Source organism: Elephantulus edwardii, unplaced genomic scaffold (assembly GCF_000299155.1).
Source record: "Elephantulus edwardii isolate Elephantulus edwardi_28Jun2011 unplaced genomic scaffold, EleEdw1.0 scaffold00109, whole genome shotgun sequence".
Classification (NCBI taxonomy): domain Eukaryota; kingdom Metazoa; phylum Chordata; class Mammalia; order Macroscelidea; family Macroscelididae; genus Elephantulus; species Elephantulus edwardii.
The window spans coordinates 2,983,235-2,994,299 of NW_006399859.1; the positions used below are offsets into that span (position 1 = coordinate 2,983,235).

An 11,065-nucleotide genomic window follows, 5' to 3' on the forward strand; every position below is an offset into this window, starting at 1 on the left:
AGAGATCTCCCTAAACTCTAATAAATAAGTCTCCCAGGCAAATTCCAACGCCACAAGGACGTACTAGCTGCAGAACAGGAAACAGTATGACACTAAATGTAAGTCAGTTTGAGACTGAGTTATGTAGACAAATTTCTATTGATTCTTGAAAACATGGGTTTCATATATGAATTTTATCTGAGATCTCCTCTAATTAGAACACTCAAAGCAGGGGAGCATCTGTAATTCATGCAATTCATATATTTTATATATTTCACATGTTTAGACATAATGTGTATGTGTGTAAATACATCAACAGGCATACACATACACACACACACCCCCCTATGATCCATCACCCTGAACAATGATATCATGCTTTTTTTTTAATTTGGAGTATTTATGAAGCAAAGAGATTTTGAAGCAAAATACAGTAAGGACCTATGAATGCACCATTCTGCTTCAGAAACTAAATATTATCAACAGAGCTGAAGCCTACTGGGTTTCCATCACTAATTAAATCCTTACTCTTTGTTCTCAGAAGTAACTGTTATTCTGAATTTAGTGTTTATCATCCCTGTGCATTTATCATTATTACTAAAGTGTATATTTCTATAGGCATTACACACCATTAACTTATACTTTGTAAACATTTATGATTGTTGTTAGGTGACTTAGAGTCAGTGCACAGCAACCCTACTACCGACAAGAGAAAAAGTACTGCCTGAACCCGCACCATTCTCAAAATCTGCTGTGCTCACATCCACTGTTGGAGCTACTGTGTCTACCCATCTCCTTGAGAGCCTTCCCCTTTCTCTTGTCCATCCTACTTTATCAAACATGATCTCATTCTCCAAGGACTGACCCCACTCCTGACCACATGGCCAAAGTAGGGAGACAGCCTCAGCACTTTGCCTTCTAAGGTTCATTACCACTGTTCTCCTTCCAAGATGGATTTGTTTGTTCTTTGGTAAAAAGCAAATGGAATACTATTCTCCACTTATTCAGATTCCTGTTTATTCACTGAGCATTGTTTTCAATTTATCCATGTTTAATTTCATGACTATTTTTTAAGACTGTTCCATTCATGGACAGCATCCACTTTCTAAATAGCATGCCTCCGGAAACTCTATGAACTTTGAGAAATGATGATAGTTATACAAAGGCCTCATTCACAGGATCACTCCAAGTTGTGCTTGACTCAATGGCAATAAACAAAAAAACAAAAATTTTTCCAAGTTTTTTAAATTAAAAAAAAATTAAAGTTTCTACCTTAATGGATATGTGTCCATTGTTCATCTGATTTCCTCAAACTTACCATTGCCATGTAAGCATTTTTTAGCATTTTAAATTTATTTGCCATATAAATAGTAAAATTTTATTTCAATCAATATGTCCATCATCTATTTATGTCTCCACTTTGAGTAAATTGCCCTTTCAAATTTTCTATCCATTTTCTTAGTCAATAAGGAATATTTTCGCAAAAACTTAAACTCACTATTTAATCAGAACACATAGCAGACCCTGCAATGGGTTTTCCAGGTCCTTAACTGCATGCTCTTTCTTTCAAGCAGCAGTGAGTGACTATGAACCACCAGAGGAGCGCTAGTTTGAGGTATGCAGTGCATCTCCCTATGGACTATGCCTTCAGAACTCCCTTTTTCATTTAAATGCACTTCTTTAATGCATATTATCCCCTTGCTAATTAATTTATAGTATTCCTTTAGTGGATACTATTCCTTTGCTAATTAAGCTTGCTGCCAAGATCTTATTTAAAAGATTTTTTAAGTTTACATAATAAACCTAAAGATACATTCAATGTTTGGTGTTTTGGGGGGGTTATTATTTTGTATCTTGCTAAAGAAAGCCTTCTCTATTCTGAGATCATGAAAATATGCTCTTATGGCTACTTTTAAAATTTTCTAAGTTTTGCTTTCACACTTAGATATTTAATATGACCATAATGAATCTGTATGTACAGTGTCAGGAAAAGGTCTAAACATATACATTTCATAATATATAAAACATAATGAGGTAATTGATTTTCCTAACCATTTATCAGCAAATTTATCAGCTATGATCAAACTAGGAACAGCTTTTTTCCCTTTTTTATCAAGAATAACACTTCACTTATCTAACAAGTTTCCACATACAAAAGTGAGCAGGGTTCACTGTTCCCTTGGTCTATAATAAGCTGATCTTTGTAATGATGCCATGCTCTATCCGTCACTAGAAGCCCAATCACGATCCATTGTGCCACAGAGCCAACTGGTGCCATGCCCTATTGACTGCTTTAGCCTCCTAATAAGCCCCTGTATCTAATAGACTATATCCCTCCCTCCCATCTTCAGGAATATCTTGGTCTTGGTATTGAGTAATCCATACGAATTTTATAATTAGCCAAACAATGCTATCAGAAAAACAAAATCCTATTGGGTATTCATTCAAAGTCCATTGAGCAATTTTGGGGGGAAATGACATTTTTATTATTTTGAGCCTCCTTCTTCCAAGAACATGTAACCAGGGATTTGATCTGCCTTGAACCAGTCCAGTTAGGGCCAGTGAAGCAAAACTGAAATGGATTCAATTGTTTTTTTTTCTCTTTACATCTCAGCAGTTTCAGAAGAATAGCCAGAAGAGGAAAATTAGAATGTAAGCCTCAGAAAAGACATAGTGAACCCTTGCAAGATCTTGATTCAAGAAGCTAGGTTATTCACTACCAGGACTTTGAAATAAAACACATTGAAAATAGGACATTTGGCTGCCATCTTTGGTCAAGGGACAATTTTTGCAAACTCTGTCATTAAAGAGATTTGGTTACTATGCAATGCACATGCTGCCCTTATTTTCTGAGGTTTTTGCAGAGTAGACTCCTTACTTTTCCCATTCCAGTTATCTTCCCTACTCACATTTTCCAAATTTGGGTCTATTCTTATTTTACTTTGTCACTGATGACTGAGTTAGGAAGAACCAGTTCAAGCCCCTGCACAGTACATATCTCCCTTCCATAGTTCTTATTTAATGATTTACAATAAAATGTTACAATTTTATCTATAAATGTCAAATATATTTTATTGTGATTTTAGTGTAAGTTTATGGAAAGGTTAATAGTTTTGATTCATTCATTGATTCACATTTTCTTCTTTCCTCCTTTCTCCAATTCACTTTGTTACACATGTCCTATTCCAGATTGTCAACTGTGATACATCTATCTAATCATTCATTCCCTTCAGACATTTCAGTGTAGAGATACAGCCCCTCCCTTCTCCCATTCCAGGGAGCTGTCGAGTTGCCTGCGACTCATAGCAACCCTATGCACAACAGCCCTAAACCCCACTCCATCCTGTGCCATTCTTACTGTCTCTGACACACCTATCCCCAACACTCCAGTCCCTGAATCAATCCATTTCATCCAGGACTTCCTCTCCTGCACTGTCCCTCCACCCTCCCAAGCATGATATTCCTCTCCAAGGACTGATCCTGCCTTGCACCATGTCCAAAGTATGTCAGACGAAGCTTCAGAATTCTTGCCTCCAAGGAGCAGCCTGACTTTACCATCTCCAGAACGAACTTGTTCTCCTAGCAGTCCATGGTATATTCAACTCTTCTCCAGAACCACAGCTCAAAGACATCAATTCTACTTCTATTATCCCTAGTCATTGCCCAGCATTCTAATGCATAGCAAGTAATTGCAAAGACCATGGCCTCTATCAGGTGTACTTCAGTCTCCTGACTGACACTGTTGCTCTTCTGTACTTCAGAGAGGTAGGTAGTGTTCATTATCCATCCATTCTTTCCTTACTCTCCCCTCCCCTGTGTCAATCCTATTTTTCTGACAGTACTGTTATACAATATTTGTCATTTTCTGATTGAGATGGATATTTCAGCCATCCTAATGTCATTGGTTTCATAATTAAAAAATCATTTCTAGATCTATCCTGAAATACAATGTGGTGAGCGACAGGATAATATCAATACACATACAAGGAAGTCCAGTGAATACCACTATCATTCAAATATATGCACCAACAACTAGAGCCAAAGAGAAGGAAATAGAAGATTTACACCAACTTTTGCAGTCAGAAATTGATCAGACATGGAGTCAAGATGCATTAATAATAGTGGGTGACTGGAAAGCAAAAGTTGGGAACAGGAAGAAGGATCAGTAGCTGGAAAACATGGGCTCAGTCAGAGAAATGAGGCTGGAGATAGAATGATAGAGTTCTGCACATTCAATTATTTATTCATTCAAATACCTTTTATAAGAAACATAAATGCAGGCTATACACATGAGATGGATAGATTCTGTGAGTGGAGTGGTGGGAATGAATGTGTTTGAGACAGCGAGGTTGGCACAGGATAGAACGGCATTTAGGGCTCTTGTACATAAGATCGCTGTGAGTCGCAAACAACTCAATGGCACATAACAACAACAACAACAACGTCTTCCAGATTCATCCATGTTTAGTAATGTTTTACAAGTTTATTGTTTTTCCAGTGTTGCATAATATTCCATTGTGTGGACATACCATAGTTTTTCTATCTACTAATTTGTTGACAAGCACTTAAACTGCTCCTATCTCTTCTCTATTGTGAATAATGTTGCAATAAACGTGGGTGTACATACATGTCTCCATCACAGTTCTGATTCCTTTTTATATTCCTTAACATTTTATTTACTTTTCTATTAAGAACCTCTATATGGTTAACCAAAGCCACCAATAATAAAAATTCCTGTATGATTATTTTGTATGTTCAATATGGTGAATAACATTAATCTTTTTTTATGTTAATCAATGCTGCATTGTCAGAACAACTAGTTTGGTTAGCTTCTCTCTTGCTCTCCCTTCTCTCTCTTTTGTTCTTTTTTTTTCTCTCTCTCTCTCCCATTCTCTCAGAATGAAAGGGCTGCATTCAGTTTAATGTAATATGTGTTCAAAAGAAAATTGACCAGTACAAATTCTTATCTAGTTTGGAAATTAAGGTCATACTATGTTAATAAAACCAGATATATAATGCTCTCATTTATTCTATCCTCCGGAGAATTTATATGGAATTGTAATTACCTCTTTGGATTTATGAAAGAACTCCCTTGTAAAACTGTCTAAATCTAGTAGTTATTTGGTAGAGAGATATGGTAGATTGCAAAAATGTCCTCTGCAATGGGAATTTGTGGCACATTTTACTAACATACAGAGTTTACATTCTGTACTCTTGAATGGAATCTGACTTAGGGCCTTCAGCCAACACAATACAGTAAAACCAATAAGGTGCCAATTTCAAGCATAAATTCAAGAAGTTCTGCATGATTCTGCCCCAGCTCTTTGATTGCTACCCAGCATCATGTAAACCAGCTGGTATTAGACTTTTGGGAAATGAGAGATTATCTGAAACAGTGTATCTCTTAGAGGAAGTGCAGCCAAGGTTGTACTAGAAGTAATGCTGGTGAACCTTCACCTCAGATACTTGGGGCATGTTTTCAAGAGAAGTCAGTCCTGGGGAAAAGACATCATGTATTTTCCAAAAAAATGTGGAAAGTCAGAGAAAAAGTGCAAGGTCCTTAACAAGATGAATTGACACAGTGACTGTAGTAACCGGCTCCAGCATATCAGAGATGGTGCGGTTGGAGCAGGCTAGAGCAAGGTTCAGATCTGTGTTTCTTAGCATTGTTGTGAGTCTTCAGTGACTAGACGGCACCTGACAAAACCATGTGAAAACATAGATGACCCATCCTAGCTCAGCCAAATCTCAGACAGTTTAGCTGCTAGCCAAAGATGTGTAAGTGAACCTTGCTAAGAATGGAATCCTGGTGACCTAGTGGGCAAGAAGTTGCTTTGCTAACAAAAGGCAAATGGTTCTAATGCACCAGGTTCCCTACAGGAAAAAGATTTGCAATCTTGTTCCTCGTGAATTACAACCTCTAAAAACTTGAGAGACGTCAATGATCAGTCAGTTTCAACTAGCCGGCACATAACGACAACAACTCACCTTAGTCCACATTGCCAGCCCGCAAAGTTGTAAGCCTTTGTTTTTTGCTTTGTTTTGCTGTTGTTTCAAAGCTTGGAGTTATTTTCTATGCATAAAAAGTTAATTTACACAATAGCCTTTGAATTCAAGATTCAAAGTCTGTTGTATAAGTTTAATACTTTAACACTACTAAAACAATTCCGTTTTTTTTCACAAGTCCATCTTAGTGATTTCAATACTTTTAGCAAATTCCATCTTCTCTAATTTTCCATTTTAATATATTTCAATATGTATTTTCTATTATTATTATTAACAATAATAATAATATTAAATAAATCTAGTTAAGAAATCTTTTTCTTACTTCAAGGTCATAAAAATATTTTTCTATTTTATTTTTATAACATTTATTGTTTTACTACTTGATTTAGATCTATAGTCTCCTATTTGTGCTTCTATCTATTTATCTTGGTTTGCATAAAGATTGTTAAGGTTGAAAATCATTTCCCTTCTCGCACTCACATCCTTGCAATGTTGCAATGTGATACTGCAAATCAATCCCTCAAGAGATGACATCTTCCTTCACCTCTTGACTCCAAATATATACCACAGGACCTCTGAAGTCAATAAAAAAAAGCATGATCAAGCAAACAGAGCCTTGAAACTTATTTGGACACTAGGGAGTGCTCTATTGTTTCACTTAGAAATCTAACACTATCATTACCTAAATTATCCTGCTGGATAATGAGAAATAATATAGAGGAGAACTGAGATACACCAGCCACCAGTCAACCACCTATTAGATACGGGAATGAGACCCCTGACTGATCATCTTGCCACCTGTTGATCTTCCAGTTGGCCACAGGCACAAGAAAGAATGCAATAGTTACCAGCTGAGCCAGGCTAATTCCAAGAAATCAGTCAGTCAACAAAGAGGACCATGAACTGAACAAAGTGACTATTGTTTCAGACCGGTAAACTTTGAGCCACTTGTTAGACTGTCATTCCCTTTGTTCTTCAGGTAATGAAAATTGATGTTGTTGCTGTTAAGTGCTGACTACAATGCACAGTGACCCTCTGAACAACAGATGGAATCCTTCCCCTATCCTGTGCCATCTCGAACCCACTGCTGGAGTCACTGTTTCAATCCATATCTTTAAGAGTCCTCATATCTTTTATTGACCTCAACTTTTCTAAGCATAGTATCTTTTTTCAAAGACTGGCATATCCCCCCCAAAAAAAAATCCCCGAAGTATTTAAGATGAAGTTTTCTCATCTTTACCTCTAGAGAGCACCTTGGTGGCACTTTCCACAAGACAGATTTGTTTATTCTTTCATCTGCTGCTGTTGTGAGGTGGTACTGAGTCTAAGAGGACCTTGCCCAATCTGGTACCATAGTCACAATCTCAGGTGTCCACATTGTTGCAGTCACCTTGTCAATCCTTCTATTCCAGGGTCTTCCTCTCGTCCTCTGACATGTCATCTCCCCAAGTGTGTTGTCCTTTTCTAAGGACTCTTCTCTCCTGACAGCGTGCTCGAAGTATGTGAGACAAGGCCTCACTGGCTGTATACTTCCTTTAAGACAGATTTGTTCCTTCTTTTAGCAGTGCATGGTATATTAAGTACTCTTTACCAAAACCACAGTGTAAAGGCACTTTTTTTTCAATCTTCCTTAGCCAACTCCCAAACCTATATAAAACCATTTAAAAGATCATGTTGTAAACCAGATGTAACTTTTACTTTAAAGTGATATCCTTTCTATTTAACATTTTAAAGGAGTCCTTGATACTTGAAATAAATCCAATGTAATCTTTCTTTTGATTTCTTGACTCGTGTTTCCATGGGTATTGACTTTGAATCCAAGTAAAATTAAATCCTTGACAACCTCCATTTTTTTTATAGTTAATCTATGGTACAATACCCTTGGCAGTCCACAGAGCAATATTTTTCACCAATACCACAATTCTTAGTAATTACTTAAAAATTGTTTTTCTAAAATTAATCATAAGCTCTATTAACCATGGGAATCTTTAATTTGCAGTATTGCTGTGGTGGTGGTTATGTGCTGTCACATCACCTGCGATTCAAAGCAATCCTATGCTCAACAGCCCTAAGCCCTGCTTTATCCTGTGTCAATCTTATTGTCTCTGGCACACCTACCCCAGTCACTGAATCAATCCATCTCATTCAGGGTCTTCCTCTCCTGTGCTGTTCCTCCACTCTCCCAAGCATGACGTCCCTCTCCAAGGACTGATCCTACCTTGCGACATGTCCAAAGCATGTCAGACAAAGCTTCAGAATCCTTGCCTCCAGGGAGAAGCCTGATCTCACTGTCTCTAAGGATGAACCTGTTTGTTCTCCTAGCAGTCTATAGTATATTCCATACTCTTCTCCAGCACCACAGCTCAAAGGCATCAGTTCTCCTTCTATCATCCCTAGTCATTGCCCAGCTTTCTGATGGCATAGCAAATAATTGCAAAGACTAAGGCCTGGATCAGGCACACCTTAACCTTCAGACTAATATGGTTGCTCTTCAGTACTTTGAAGAGGTATTTTCATACTATTTTCTCTATGTTTAACCTCTCTCTCCTAATTTCTGCTAGATCTTCACAACAATTACACCAAATATCATATCTACATACGATGTGAAACAAATACCTCTGTTCACACAAAAACCTCTATGCAAATATTTATACTACCTTTATACACAATTGCCCCAAACTGTAAACAAACCATATGTCTGTTCCTCATCTGAGGAAAGGATAAACAAGTCTGTGGTATATTCCTAAAATAGAACTGGAATCCTATAAATCATTAGAAAAAAACCTACTGATAATATCCAACAATATTCAATAAAGGAATTTCAAATGTATGAGGCAAAGTTAAAAAAAAGCCAAACTCCAAAAGCCTACAATTCTATTCTGTTTCAAAAGGCTGAAAAAAAAATAGCTTAATATAAAACAAGAGTATTTTGGGGGCTCAGGGATCATTCTTATCTTCTTTACAGTAATGGTTACATGACTGTATACTTTGTCAAACATCACAGGACTACACATTAAAAGGGATAAATGTTAGCTGAGTGAAATATCTCAGACACAAAAAGACAAATTCTGCATAGGGCCACTGTTGTAGAATGGGACTGACATCAGGTTTGAAGTAAGACTGAGAAAAACTGGATAAATTATGTATACTGCATTGAAACAGATGCAGGAGAGAACAGTTTAAAAGTGATATATGATTGGGTATTATGGTTACGACAAGAGTCCAGAAAAAAGGTTGCATAGTGGAGTGTACTCGGGACGGGGGGGAGGGAATTGTATACCAATGAAGGAATTTTTCTTTTACTTTTCAAAGAGAAGAGCAAACTGGGACAGAGGGATAGGCAGGGAGAAAAATGCAACAATGAATGAATGGAAATACAAAATCTCTGTAAATGTTCATTAAAATAAATTTTAAAAAGAAACAGAAATAAGTAAAATTGACAGCAATCTGAAAAAAAGGGTAAATGTTACTGCATTTAAGTCATATTTAATTTAAAAATGGGGAAAATAAATTTAAAGTCCTAAATTCCTAGATCTAGCAGATAAGCCTTTGGTTTTTACTACCATCAATATATTTGTACTGTAAGGAATCCCATTCTTTGTAAGCACAATAATGCATTTCAAACAGATTTTCACTTCTTTAATTCAACATTTACAGGCATTTGGAATAAATATGTTTATTGCCAGAAGTAAAAGTCTGTAATTCTTTTAAAGAACAAGATTATCTTGAATCCCCTGGTGTTTTTAACTTTTTTTAATTCACTTTATCACTATATCCTTATATTCCTATTACACATAGTGATACAGGTCCTACATTAAGCCTCTTCATAGATAAGAAAGCCAAAGCTCATGCAACTGGAGATTCCTTTCTATTTTATGTCTAGACAACCACCCAAAACTAGATTAACATATATCTGGGGATAGAAACCAATTTGAAGATCATCTCAGCTTTTCTATAATTAGATCAAAGAGAAACATTTTGACAATCACTTATTTACATTCTGCATAATTCATGCCTAGTAGTCAAGCAAACTGTATGACTTGGGGCAAATTGATGAACTCCCTGCGTAGCTTCCCTGCACCTTCTTCATAAAGCTGTTGTAGCAATTACATGAGGAATTCCTATACAGCACATGATCCAGTCAATTGTTCAACAAGCATTATTATATCATGTCAAGTCAGAACCGACTCTGAGCTTACCCTCCAGCAGGTTTTCAGAGGCAGTTAATCATAGGGAAAGAGATGCCCTTCCTTCTCCCACAGAGCAGCTAGTGGATTTGAACCACATGCCTTCGAGACTGCAGCACAGCTTCTTACTACTTGGCTACTAGTTGTTATTTTAATGATAAACCCTTTCCAGCAATTATATACATATCTCTAATAGCATTAAGATTTAAGCATCAACTAGATATACAAACCAAGAAAGTTTGAGTACTTACTTTGAATAAGCCATGCTTTTGGTTGCGTTGACCAAGCCATAAATTGCTTCCTGGGGGTAGGTTGGTATCAGGAGGGTCTATTACATGCTCATAAATCCTGTAAATGTAAAGAACACAGTTACTGAGTTCAAAACAGAACCAAAGGATGCTCAAGCTCTTGGCATTATCTTCTAGCTTGTAGCAGTGAAGCCAGCATGTGGCAAATTTTAAAATACCAGGCAGCATGCACGTAGAGATCTGTTTGGGAACAGATTCAACAGTGTCCTCCAAAATTCACATCCACCTGGGGACTCAGGACATAGTTTTATTTGTAAGCAGAGTGTTTGTAGATGTAATTAGTTACAATTAGGTCATACTAGATTACAGTCTGCCTTAAACCTAACGACAAGTGTCTTTGTAAGAAGAGACACTAAATAAGAAGTGTCTATGTAAGGGAGAGATACACATAGAAAAAAGTCTATTTGATTACAAAGGTAAAGAACAACTATGTGATACAACCACAGCCAAGAAACACCAGGAAGTATAAGGAACCACAAGAAGTTGTGTTTGATTGGGGTGGGGGTAAGACTGAGAAAAACTGGATGAAATATGTTTACGGCATTGAAGTCTATGGGGGAGAGAATAGTCTAAAAGTATTATATT

The 11,065-nt window shown here is 36.8% G+C and overlaps 1 protein-coding gene across 2 annotated transcripts in view; it reads right to left on the reverse strand.

Moving 5' to 3' along the window:
- The window catches only part of NELL1 (NEL-like 1 (chicken)), a 1,108,018-nt gene that overhangs the window by 872,754 nt on the left and 224,199 nt on the right, over positions 1–11,065 (reverse strand). For both annotated transcript variants that reach the window (XM_006892008.1, XM_006892009.1), the window contains exon 5: positions 10,424–10,520. In XM_006892008.1, coding sequence (XP_006892070.1) covers positions 10,424–10,520 — 97 coding nt within the window. The remainder of the gene's footprint in view (positions 1–10,423; positions 10,521–11,065) is intronic.